We start from the raw sequence: 12737 nt of genomic DNA, 5'->3' as shown, positions 1-12737 counted from the left end.
CTTATATATTAACATCCGAAAAATAAAGTCTACATACTTGTTGGTACAAAATAAAACCAGGTACAACATTTTGTTGTTCAGTTAAAGTTAAGAGAACATCAGGTTTTTCTACGAGAATTGGACAAAAAAATGTTCATACATTTATTGTTGACAATCTGAATAGAGAGACATACTAAAATATCTATCTTAATTTAACAAAATGGTATTATAATAATAGCACCATTTTGTTAATGATTCAAGTTTTGTTGAATTAGCATTTCGCCTGAAACTTCACCACGTTCCACCTCTAAGAACTATCGATATTTTCGATCGGATTCCTCAATCATAACATATGTTTGTGTGTATGTTTGCTTCTACCACACGTGTGTTCAACTGTTTCTCCCGAACAAACAATTTAAAATGAAGCAAAAGCACTCTAAAAACAGGGCGAAACCCTACAAAAAAACAACACCCGTGCGCCGAAATGAAAGGTTCTCGAAAAACTATAGCTTCATCCAGAGGAGCAAGCAAATGGAGGAGTCCCATCGCAGGGAGAGAATTCCGGCAGTCCCAAAACAGGAATATGAACCCGTTGCCGAACTGCTGCCAGAGATTCAGGACGATGTTGATGAGGCTGGATTCTACGAACAACTCGTGACTGGATATAATCACATTCCCACAAGTACTTTTATAATAACGTTAAAAATGCTTCTTTAACACTAAATCATATTTTCAGGTCAGATTCTTAGCTCAAATACGGAGGACACAGTTATTCCGGTGCCTAAAAAGATAAAACCCAATAAGGAAAAGCGTTCTGTGCAGATAAATGCGGAATTGGAAACATACAATTCGTTTACAAAACGCTTCGATTTTGAGCTGTCCACAGACAATATCAACGATTTGATTGCGGGAAAAGATGTGAAGAGCATCAAGAATAATTGGTCTGCTTTGGGGAATGTAAAGTTTGAGATTCCACAAATGTCTGAAGACTTCAAAGAGCCTGATTGCAACGAACCCAAAGACATTACCACTTCGTCAGATCTCCAAAAATTGGAGGTAAAACTGTCCATTTGCGGAAACGCCAAGCTTCCACTCACCGCCCTGCAGTCGCAACTCTTCTACGTTGCAAATAACTATCAGGATATTTATTACCCCCACCGAACACATGCTAATGCCGAGGATATCCGATATGTATACTGTCTGCATGCCCTCAACCACATGCTTAAAGTCAGGTCCCTGATATTGCGTAACAACGAAAAGGTTTCAGCACTGGCTAAATCCCAGAAATTGTCGCCAAACGAAATCTCTATACCAGAAAGCTTCAGAGACCAAGGACTGAAGCGGATGAAAGTAGTTTTCATAGTGCCTTTCAGGGAGTCGGCACTAAAGATTGTCAATATAATCGGAGACCTACTTTTCGGCAGCCAAGAAGGTAGGTAACCCGTTAAAAACAGTTGAAGAATCAAACTTATCAAATACTTTACAGATCAGGCTAGAAAGACCTCAATTGCCAACTATGAACGCTTTCTGGGAGATTACTCTGGCAACACGATATATTTTCCAAAAACCAACCCCAAGCCAGTGGACTATGAACAAACGTTCAGTGGCAACACAGATGATAACTTTAAACTGGGTATTCGCTTTACCAAGAAAACAATGTCACTTTTTTCCGATATGAACTCATCAGACATATTGATCGCGTCTCCCTTGGGGCTGAGAATGCTGGTTACAGACAAGGATAGTGACTTTGACTTTTTAAACTCTATTGAACTGCTTATAATTGACCAAGCCGAACTCTTTTTGGCGCAGAATTGGGAAAATCTTTTACACTCTCTGGATCACCTACATTTGCAGCCGCAGAAGCTGCCAGATACAAATTGCCAAAGAGTTCGAACTTGGTGCCTCAGTGGAGCTTCAAGTTTCTACCGCCAAACCCTGTTTTTCTCATCCCATGAGCTCCCAGAATTCCGAGCAGTGCTCAATAGTAAATGCAACAATTACCAGGGGAAAGTACGGATCACGAATCTGATCGAGAATGGAGATATCCGCAATGTGCTGACACCAATTCAGCAGGTTTTCCGCCGAATCAGTTGCTCCAACGTGGAGTCAACATTCGACGATAGATTTCAATACTTCGTCAAACATATTATGCCCCAATTCAGAAAGCCCGGGTTTTCCCATTGCATGCTCTACGTGCCCAGCTATTTTGACTACGTACGGATACGAAATTATTTCAAAACCGAAATGGTCAGTTTTGTTCAGATAAATGAGTATACAAAGAAAGAAAAAATTTCCCGGGCGAGAGATATATTCTTCCACAGCGGAGCATCTGTTCTACTGTACTCGGAAAGAGCACACTTCTTCCGGCGCACCAGAATTAAGGGCATACGGAATTTGATTATGTATCAACCTCCCAACTTTCCGCATTTTTATTCTGAAATGATCAATTTGATGCTCGAGTCCAATCAAAACCCACGGGATGGTTTCGGTGAAGAAATGTCCGTCAATATCCTGTACACAAAATATGACCTGCTAAGTTTAAGTAACATTGTTGGAAGCGAAAATGCTGTTAAATTGACTTCGGGTAAAAAAGATTCTTACCTTTTTTCCAATAAAACATAAAAGCCTTCAGTAGCTGACATGTACATATTTCATTTTGAATTAACATATTACCTTTTTGTACAAGGTATATAGTAATATTGCTGATATTTTTTAGTTTGAGATCTATTTTTGGGTTAAAATGTTTTTGTGACGTAAAGATTTCAAGAGGAACTGGGTAGGTGATTGATCTGATGTTAAGGGTAGCAAACTGCTTCTATCTAGTTTATCTCTTCTCTTTGTCATTACGCAATACGGAATTATGAAAAAATGAATAATTAGCAAATAGTTGTGTAATAAAGTGTGCCAATTACAGGAAAATACTGTTTCGTAAACTTTTATGAACTTGAAAAATGTGAATCTTATTGTTTGCTTGTTTAAAAAACATCTGCCGTTGTTTGCAAATAACAATAATTTTTGATAAAGAAAATAAAGCAAGATCGCTGTGATTAACTGATTTACAGAGGAAGTCTCAGTCAAATTAATTAGGTGCAATAGCAAAGAGTAAAGAACATTAACAATAGTCTTAATCGTTGTTTATTGATTTATTATGTATTCGCTTATCCAGTGGTTGACGACAACATTAAACCCAGATTTCCCAGTCCAAAAATAAAGCTAAATTCTTGGCTGTATTGTCATTTATTAATATTTTTAAATATATAGGTAGCTTATAAAAGTTCTGGCCTAGACATATTGAGGTAAAATAGTAGCCAAATGCATATTTATGGGTCTCTGTGAAAAGTCGTAATACTTGCTGCACAAGGCGGATATCATACGGGAAAAACGTGTGCGGAGAGAGCTCTTGCCAAATTTTGAGAGACATTACAAGACTATTTTTATGCGGCTAAACGACGGCTGCCAGTCTCTGCTGAAATTGGGGAAAAAGACAGAAAAGCCAAAGCAAGTATCTTTAAATCAGAAACCGACTGGTGCACACACTCTCCGCTGTTAGATGAACATAATTAAATTTATTTCGGGTAAACAAATAAGTAAGATATTTCGAGATAAGTGTGAAACATAAAAAAAGTACTAAATGGGAATTCCACTTATTTAGGAAATTTGAAATACTTAATATGTATGTGGTAAAATATTTATTTCTAATTTTCCATCTTGTCTAATAGTTTTCTGAAAGTTTGACGCAATGGAAAATAATTGTATTAAAGACATAAACACTTCATGTGACAAACCCTTCTATGTAATCAAGCATAATTTCCCTAGATTGGTTTAAAAATAACCATTTCTAAATATTAGACAAACACACGTGCATTTTTCGAAATAAGTCTACACTACAGGCACAAGTGATCTCCCCACATTGCTCTAGACTTTTACGTATCGGTGCTCCCGCCGATCAGATATATATATATTCGTGTGCTTGTGGTATTCCCACCTATGTGCATACATATATCTTTGAGGCTGGGGACCGCAGTATATTTTGCTTCGGCGAGATTTGAAAAACACGAGCAGAACAGAACCGCCAACATTTCGGTTCGCATAGGATAGGTGGTAAGTGCTCAAAAGTTTGTGCGTGCTAAAAGTATTTTCCCGGGCCAAAATAGAGAGTGTATGTAGTTTTGGGAATTTTGCCAAAATATATGAATTTTGTAATTCAAATAGACACTCTCATCGAGCAGCGTTCTCCTTGCGTTCAGTTGCCGTTGATCGTTATAATAGCGCGATCTTTGTGTTAGCTCTTGGTCCTCCGACTTAAATAAATTTATTATATAATAACGGAATTTTTACTAGGAATAATAATTGTAAGTTTTGTTGATTTTTTGCAACAATTCCAAAGCGAATACGCAGTGATTTACTACAAAATTCCATTAAGTACAAGAAAATATATCCCAAAATGTTTAAATATTCAACCGCGCGCATTTAAAAGAAAACCTGGAAAATTAAAAAGTTATACGAAATACCTACATCTACATACGAACATGCTTACACTCGAAAAACCGTGTTCCAAAGTGTCTTCCTAGTTTAGTTATCACCCTCCCAGAGTCCAAAACTCGATCATCTCGTACAGTTCGAGATATTCGTAAGGGGGACAAAACAGTGAGCGGCCTCGACCTCCGGAGTCGATTTAAAAATTTTGAATGTCACCAATACGAGAGCACGCCACGAATAGATCCGACACAGATGTAAAGTTTTCCCCAAGTGCCTGAGGTCTATGTATTTGTGATTGAAAATCTGATTATGCAACCGGTGGGAAATATCCGTATCCGAATCGAATGCATGTCTTTTACCCAATGCTATCACCAAACACGATCACTTCTAGTCCTTGCCCGCAATTTTTATTTGGTGTTATGTCAGTGAGTGCTAGTAACTGACTTTCCTTAAAAAATGCAAATAAGACCAAGTTTTGAAAGAGCGAAAAAAGTATAAATACATTCGACCCAGGATCTGGGCCAAAACATGCCCTAGACACATTTTTTTTGTACCATGTCCCAACTCACTTAATAATTATACAACTCATTAGTGGGCCTTGCCAATCGGAATTATTTAATCAGGGACATAGAAATCGTCTCGCACAAATGTCGACATCCATTAGAATGCAGATATCTCTGCTCGAAATATCATAAGCCGTTAAATCATACATATAACCAAATAGAATATTTCTCCCTACGATCGTCTCTCTGTATATGTACATTCATACTTATTTATGTGTTTCTAGTACATATCTTTATATCTACGAATGTTCAAAATTGTGCTTGTATTTTTCGGGTGCTAGGACTCTATTTTTAGCCCATCTCGGACAGAGGCGATTTTTTTGCTCCATAATGCACACATATAGACTTTTGCATGTGTGTACTAGAAATATAGACTGTCATATAGGTGTTTTCGAAATACGTCTGTGTGTTCAAATATAAGTCGTTATCGAGCAGATTTCTTGACAGTTTTTCGAAAAATAACGTTTTATTGAAGCGGGAAACTATTGAAAGGAGTTTCGTATGTAATTGTGATTCCCCGTACGTAATATCCAAGTATTACGCGAGTTGGCTGCCGTTCAAAATTCCCCGTATGGCCTGATTCTAATGTCTGGTCGCAAAAAGATTAAAATTAAAATTTAAAAATGTCGCTGGTGGCGAATACCTGGCACCCAGATCTATTTATTGCGGGCTCTTGATCTCATTAATTTGGGCAAAAAATGTGCGAAGAAAAGTGTTGCTTATTGTGCGGTTGACAGTACGGTTGTCTCACTTGCTCGCTGGATGGAATATATAAATAAGTTTCTAATAATTTTGATAAGGGTTTTTAATTCTTATTACATTAAAGATAGAGGTTATTTTGAAAAGAAGAAATTAACCTATTTCGAAATATTAAAATATAATAACGGTCATAAGGACTTGAATTTGTTTTTCACCACAGTAATCGGTACTTTTTAATCTGGAAACTCACCAGTTAACTATCGTACTTGAATGCCGAAAAATCGATAACGCCGGCAATTGCACTTGAGTAGCAGATATTTAACGCTTATATAGGGGTCACATTAAAAAGTGAAATAAATAAGGTTTTTAAAGCTTTAAAACCATAATTATTTGGATGAGCATACAGGTAGGAGTCTTGCGATTAGCGATATACCTTCTCAGTCAGCCCTGTTCCGAATAATGTCGTGTCATAGTCAAAGAGAAACGCCGATAGGCAGTAATGCGCGGCCCGAGACTTAGTGCAATAGTTATCAGCACACATATTTAGAAAAAAGCGCCATGGGTTATAATATATAGAAAATCAGTGGAAAAAAGTACTTAACACACGCAGTGCGTTGTTTTGCGAGGCTAACGTAGGATTACCCGATATTCCGGATTAAAGTTCCCCAATAAAAAGTACGCAGAAATTGAAACTGCGTCTGTTGTGCGAAGTGACACGTGTGTGAATCTCATAAGCGGAGCGATTTGGCCAGGGTAATGCAATTATTCCAGCATATTCTCTAATCCGATCCAATCCAAAGTTGGCGCGATAACTGCGCGACTTAATAGTGGCCCGAAGTATCTGAAAATTAGCATATAGCTCCTGTGTATGTGCACATTTCCCGTGTGCACATGCACATGTACGAACACTTATTCAGAACCTAATGAGGTAGTTTTAACTGCAAACGGCCCCGTGCATACATATGTACGTGCATACACATTTGCTATTCCAGTCAGAATCAGTCGTAGAACCCAGAAAATAGCCCATCTAGAGAACTAAAATGAATGTCTTGCCTTGTGTCTATTTTCAAAACGCAGGCTACTGAACGAAGAGGATAACGAATCAAGATGGAAGACGGCCACTCGAAAACCGTCGAACAGTCTCTCAACTTCTTCGGAACGGACGCAGAGCGCGGTTTAACCCTCGACCAGATCAAGACAAACCAGAAGAAATATGGACCCAACGGTGAGAATTGCTTGGTGGTAGTAATCCCCTTTCGAATCGACTGACGTGTTTGTTTTCTTATCGTTACAGAGTTGCCGACCGAGGAAGGTGCGAAGTCAACCCGATCAGATCCCCTCCCTCTCCCGCCCCCCGCCTTGCCTAACATTTAATTGTTTTCTAATAATAACCATTGTATTCCATAGGAAAGAGCATCTGGCAGCTGGTCTTGGAGCAGTTCGACGATCTGCTTGTGAAGATTCTGCTGTTGGCAGCCATCATCTCATTTGTAAGTCACGTTCCCAAGCGAAACGAAACGCAACCCACCCTGGATTTTAAGATTCTCATGCAAAAACCCTTTCTCCTTATATATTCATCCCTTAGGTTCTCGCCCTGTTTGAGGAACACGAGGAAACGTTCACTGCATTTGTAGAGCCCCTAGTTATTTTACTTATTCTGATAGCCAACGCCGTGGTGGGAGTATGGCAGGAGCGTAACGCCGAGTCGGCCATCGAGGCCCTCAAGGAGTACGAGCCTGAGATGGGCAAGGTGGTGCGCCAGGACAAGTCCGGCATCCAGAAGGTGCGCGCGAAAGAGATCGTGCCCGGTGATCTGGTGGAGGTGTCTGTCGGTGACAAGATCCCCGCCGATATCCGCATCACCCACATCTACTCGACCACTCTCAGGATCGATCAGTCCATCCTCACCGGTGAGTCGGTCTCCGTCATCAAGCACACCGATGCCATCCCCGACCCACGCGCCGTCAACCAGGACAAGAAGAACATCCTGTTCTCCGGCACCAACGTTGCCGCCGGCAAGGCCCGCGGTGTCGTCATCGGCACTGGCCTGAGCACCGCCATCGGCAAGATCCGTACCGAGATGTCCGAGACTGAGGAGATCAAGACGCCCCTGCAGCAGAAGCTGGACGAGTTCGGCGAGCAGCTGTCCAAGGTCATCTCCGTCATTTGCGTGGCCGTGTGGGCCATCAACATTGGCCACTTCAACGACCCCGCCCACGGTGGTTCCTGGATCAAGGGTGCCATCTACTACTTCAAGATCGCCGTCGCCCTGGCTGTCGCTGCCATCCCCGAGGGTCTGCCCGCTGTCATCACCACCTGTCTGGCTCTGGGCACCCGCCGCATGGCCAAGAAGAACGCCATCGTCCGCTCCCTGCCTTCCGTGGAGACTCTGGGTTGCACCTCCGTTATCTGCTCTGATAAGACCGGCACACTCACCACCAACCAGATGTCCGTCTCGCGCATGTTCATCTTCGACAAGGTCGAGGGCAACGACAGCAGCTTCCTGGAATTCGAGCTGACCGGCTCCACCTACGAGCCCATCGGCGAGCTGTTCCTGGGCGGCCAGCGTGTCAAGGCTGCCGACCACGATGCTCTACAGGAACTGTCCACCATCTGCATCATGTGCAACGACTCCGCTATTGATTACAATGAGTTCAAGCAGGCCTTCGAGAAGGTCGGTGAGGCCACCGAGACCGCCCTGATTGTGCTGGCTGAGAAGCTGAACAGCTTCAGCGTTAACAAGTCTGGCCTGGACCGCCGCTCCGCTGCCATCGCTTGCCGCGGTGAGATTGAGACCAAGTGGAAGAAGGAGTTCACCCTGGAGTTCTCTCGCGATCGTAAATCCATGTCCTCGTACTGCACCCCCCTGAAGGCTTCCCGCCTGGGCACTGGACCCAAGCTGTTCGTTAAGGGCGCCCCTGAGGGTGTCCTGGAGCGTTGCACACACGCCCGCGTTGGAACCAGCAAGGTGCCTCTGACCTCGGCCCTGAAGGCCAAGATCCTGGCCCTGACCGGTCAGTACGGTACTGGACGCGATACCCTCCGTTGCTTGGCTCTGGCCGTTGCCGATAGCCCAATGAAGCCCGATGAGATGGATCTGGGCGATTCCACCAAGTTCTACCAGTATGAGGTCAACCTGACTTTCGTCGGTGTTGTGGGTATGTTGGATCCCCCCCGTAAGGAGGTCTTCGATTCCATTGTGCGCTGCCGTGCCGCTGGTATTCGCGTTATTGTGATCACTGGCGACAACAAGGCCACTGCCGAAGCTATCTGCCGCAGGATCGGTGTGTTCACCGAGGAAGAGGACACCACTGGCAAGTCCTACTCCGGTCGCGAGTTCGACGACCTTTCCCCCACCGAACAGAAGGCTGCCGTCGCCCGCTCCCGACTCTTCTCCCGCGTGGAGCCCCAGCACAAGTCCAAGATCGTTGAGTTCCTGCAGGGCATGAACGAAATCTCTGCCATGACTGGTGACGGTGTGAACGACGCCCCCGCCCTGAAGAAGGCCGAGATCGGTATTGCCATGGGCTCTGGTACCGCTGTTGCCAAGTCTGCCGCCGAAATGGTGCTGGCTGATGACAACTTCTCCTCCATCGTGTCCGCCGTTGAAGAAGGTCGCGCTATTTACAACAACATGAAGCAGTTCATTCGCTATCTCATCTCCTCGAACATTGGTGAGGTCGTCTCCATCTTCCTTACTGCTGCCCTTGGTCTGCCCGAGGCTCTGATTCCCGTCCAGCTGCTCTGGGTTAACTTGGTAAATATTAATGGCGTATTAACTATTTGGGGCGGTCGCTAATAGCTGTGTCTCCACAGGTTACTGATGGTCTCCCAGCCACCGCTCTTGGCTTCAACCCACCTGATCTGGATATCATGGAGAAGCCCCCCAGGAAGGCCGATGAGGGTCTGATTTCCGGATGGTTGTTCTTCCGGTGGGTACCCCAGCTCTTTAAGCTCTTTAAACAGATTTAAGCAACAACGAATCTCCATATTATAATTCAGTTACATGGCTATTGGATTCTATGTCGGCGCTGCCACCGTCGGTGCCGCCGCCTGGTGGTTCGTGTTCTCCGACGAGGGACCCAAACTGACCTACTGGCAGCTGACTCACCATCTGGCCTGCTTGGGCGGTGGTGACGAGTTCAAGGGCGTTGACTGCAAGATCTTCAGCGACCCCCATGCGATGACCATGGCTTTGTCCGTGCTGGTGACAATCGAAATGTTGAACGCAATGAACAGGTAAATCAGATAAGGAATGATAGACACAATAGATACGAACCAAATTCCCTTTGTTTGATTTTGATTAGCTTGTCTGAGAACCAGTCGCTGATTACCATGCCCCCATGGTGCAACCTGTGGCTGATTGGATCAATGGCACTCTCCTTCACTCTTCACTTTGTTATTCTTTACGTCGATGTCCTCTCCGTAAGTAACAGGCGATAAGCACTTGTACATATTTCCAAATACTAACCTAATTATCTCACACAGACCGTCTTCCAAGTGACACCGTTGTCTGCAGAGGAATGGATAACTGTGATGAAATTCTCAATTCCTGTAGTTTTATTAGATGAGACATTGAAGTTTGTTGCTAGAAAAATCGCAGATGGTGAGAGTCCTATATATAAGATGCATGGGATTGTGTTAATGTGGGCTGTCTTCTTTGGCCTGCTGTACGCTATGATGCTTTAAGAATATAATTATAATCCATAAGCCCAACTTCATTATTCTAATTTCTAGTATAAAATGTTACTAAATATAAACAGAAACAGAAACATGAAACCCACAATTATATACATCTAACGTAACGACTATAACCCACATGAAGTTTGTTCCCAAATACTACTGATTTCCACCCCGGTGTCACAGAATTGACTGGTGACACCAAAAGATGGGCCGACTGACTCACTCCCTGGCTTTTGGCTTTGAACAAACAGCGTTAAATGATCAATATTTTCTATGAGCTAACGATTTATCTAACACGCGTATACCCTAAATATATATTTAGCAGGATTGCTTTTTGTACATACAATGCTATATATACATAAGAAAGTTCCACACTGGTATATTCAATTACATTAGTTAGTTTTCGTCATATAATTTTCACTGGGTTGCCAAAAAGAAACTTAAAGGAAAATCAAATTTCTGGAAATGAGATGGCTGTTTGTATTAAACCAAACTTATTTATCTTCACATATTCGTCTCTGTGTTTAGTAACTGAAATACTAAAGTGTAGGCTTAATCATGCAAAAGAACAAAACATTATAATTGATGAACGTTCATGAACAATTTTTGTTTAATCTGTTTAAGTAGAACCAAAAACCTTTCCTAATCGAATCTATCTGTACGTTGATGTATTCAAAGATTTCAACGAAGCGTCCTAATGATATTTGGAAGAGTATTCTTAACTTGGTTTATTTAACGTAATTGAATTGCATATATTTATAAACCCTTTATTGCGTCATTTGGCTACTCGCACCGAAATACAAATATTGGTTCATTCATTCCATAATTGTAAGAATTATTTTGAGCACAAGATATTAAGTAAATAAACGATTCGGTACACAATTAACTCCCAAAATCTGGGCGCGACACAATCGTCTCGGTGTCCGTTTCCATTTGTATTGTATTGTATGTACATATTTGAGCAAATGATTAGGATCAGGGTCTCTGGCGATCGTTTATAATGCATATATGGCATCTATCCGAAAACAGTTTGCGCGGTCCAACAATCGCATTGAAAATGTTTGAGGGATTTATTGAAAGCAAATTGTGTAATTTATGTCAGCCTCAGTTGTAAGGAATTAAGTAATCCTTCTAGCATTTTTAGAGAATACCTTATTAAATTAACATTATACATAATTTACTCTGTTATACAATTAGAGACGCTGTGAATTGATTAAACAAAAATTACCTACACCATTAACATTAAAGAAATAAATTATGCAGAACTAAAACTTGCTGGCTCTACGAAAACCCGACGAATGGGACCCAAAACTCCCCCAAAAAAGCTTATGTTCGCTACCGCAAGTTATTTTTAAAATTCCGTTTGCTTGCACGTGCACGTGACTCGTTGGTGCAAAGAATCCCTCTTGGCAGATGCTACCGACGTCTTGATAAACCCACCTACCTATACACCATCTCTCAATGAACTATTGTTTTATTTTATACAGTCAATCCCAGATTTCATTAATTGGACCCCGATTAGTTACAATAACACAAATTGAATCCATCCCTGCTTTAGAAAAGTACGTGCAGTTATTATATTATGTCCGAGTGCGCCAAATTTGATGTGAATGTAGAAAAGAACAATTACTGTACATTATGGTCTATTACATTATCGCACTCGTCGGCATAAACGAGAAAACACAGAGTTGAAATTCAGCATGTAAGATATCTAAACGTAAAATCGAAATAATAAAACAAGAAATCCGAAACTGGCCTGTGTACTTTTCCCAATTCCCTCTAGTAGAAACATACATTTCCTCCCCTTGAAAATCCTACTAGGCTGTAAGTATGAACCCACCGAAACTGCCAAATTCCAAAATTTCGGAAGCCGCAGATCGCTAATGACGCTTAGCTGGTCCTAAATCCAAATGAAAAGAACCCTATCCACCCATGAGTTTTGGTTTGCTCTTGCGTTGGTTAATCCCTAGATCATGAATACCCGGTAATAATTGCCACCGTTATTCGCCCAAAAAAAATGAAATTTAGTTCCTGACGTCGTCGTCGACAGGATGTAAAGGTTTGGACCACCAAAACCGATACGAATGTGAAAATGAATGTGAAGGAGGACAAATTTTTCTGCCTTTATCATTCGTGTATTAATCGCTAAGCCAGCCCTGTTACTTGCAACTGCAACATTAAATCCAACATAAATCAATTTATTTGCTTTAGAAAGTAAAACATTAATGGAACTGTGGGTTAGTAAGAACGGATTTAAATAAATATATACCAAATATATAAATTAGAATGATGTGTTTTTATTTACGTTACGAATCGTTTTCGCAGCCCATATTA

The 12737-nt window shown here is 41.8% G+C and overlaps 2 protein-coding genes across 6 annotated transcripts; both read left to right on the top strand.

Moving 5' to 3' along the window:
* The first annotated feature begins 315 nt into the window (after positions 1-315).
* Positions 316-2618, top strand: LOC108040906 (U3 small nucleolar RNA-associated protein 25 homolog). The gene is made up of 3 exons (XM_017118572.2): positions 316-661; positions 716-1411; positions 1466-2618. Exons 1-3 carry the CDS (start codon positions 400-402, stop codon positions 2599-2601), a joined length of 2094 nt encoding a protein of 697 aa, XP_016974061.2. The 5' UTR covers positions 316-399; the 3' UTR covers positions 2602-2618.
* Positions 2619-3988: 1370 nt separating this feature from the next.
* On the top strand, positions 3989-12690 carry LOC108040840 (calcium-transporting ATPase sarcoplasmic/endoplasmic reticulum type). 5 transcript variants are annotated; one of them, XM_044462050.1, is made up of 10 exons: positions 4205-4331; positions 6798-6945; positions 7015-7032; positions 7128-7210; positions 7306-9477; positions 9537-9652; positions 9723-9959; positions 10028-10145; positions 10209-10326; positions 12432-12690. In XM_044462050.1, exons 2-10 carry the CDS (start codon positions 6828-6830, stop codon positions 12458-12460), a joined length of 3009 nt encoding a protein of 1002 aa, XP_044317985.1. In that variant the 5' UTR covers positions 4205-4331; positions 6798-6827; the 3' UTR covers positions 12461-12690. The 5 variants fall into 5 exon arrangements, with proteins under 5 accessions (XP_044317984.1, XP_044317985.1, XP_016973967.2 ...); XM_017118478.2 differs by lacking the exon at positions 12432-12690 and adding an exon at positions 11891-12154; XM_044462049.1 differs by lacking the exons at positions 4205-4331; positions 12432-12690 and adding an exon at positions 3989-4080 and having other exon boundaries at positions 10209-11674.
* The last annotated feature ends 47 nt before the right edge of the window (positions 12691-12737 follow it).

The sequence above is a fragment of the Drosophila rhopaloa genome, unplaced genomic scaffold (genome assembly GCF_018152115.1).
Source record: "Drosophila rhopaloa isolate 14029-0021.01 unplaced genomic scaffold, ASM1815211v1 contig_115, whole genome shotgun sequence".
Classification (NCBI taxonomy): domain Eukaryota; kingdom Metazoa; phylum Arthropoda; class Insecta; order Diptera; family Drosophilidae; genus Drosophila; species Drosophila rhopaloa.
This window is presented reverse-complemented; position numbering and strand designations above follow the sequence as displayed.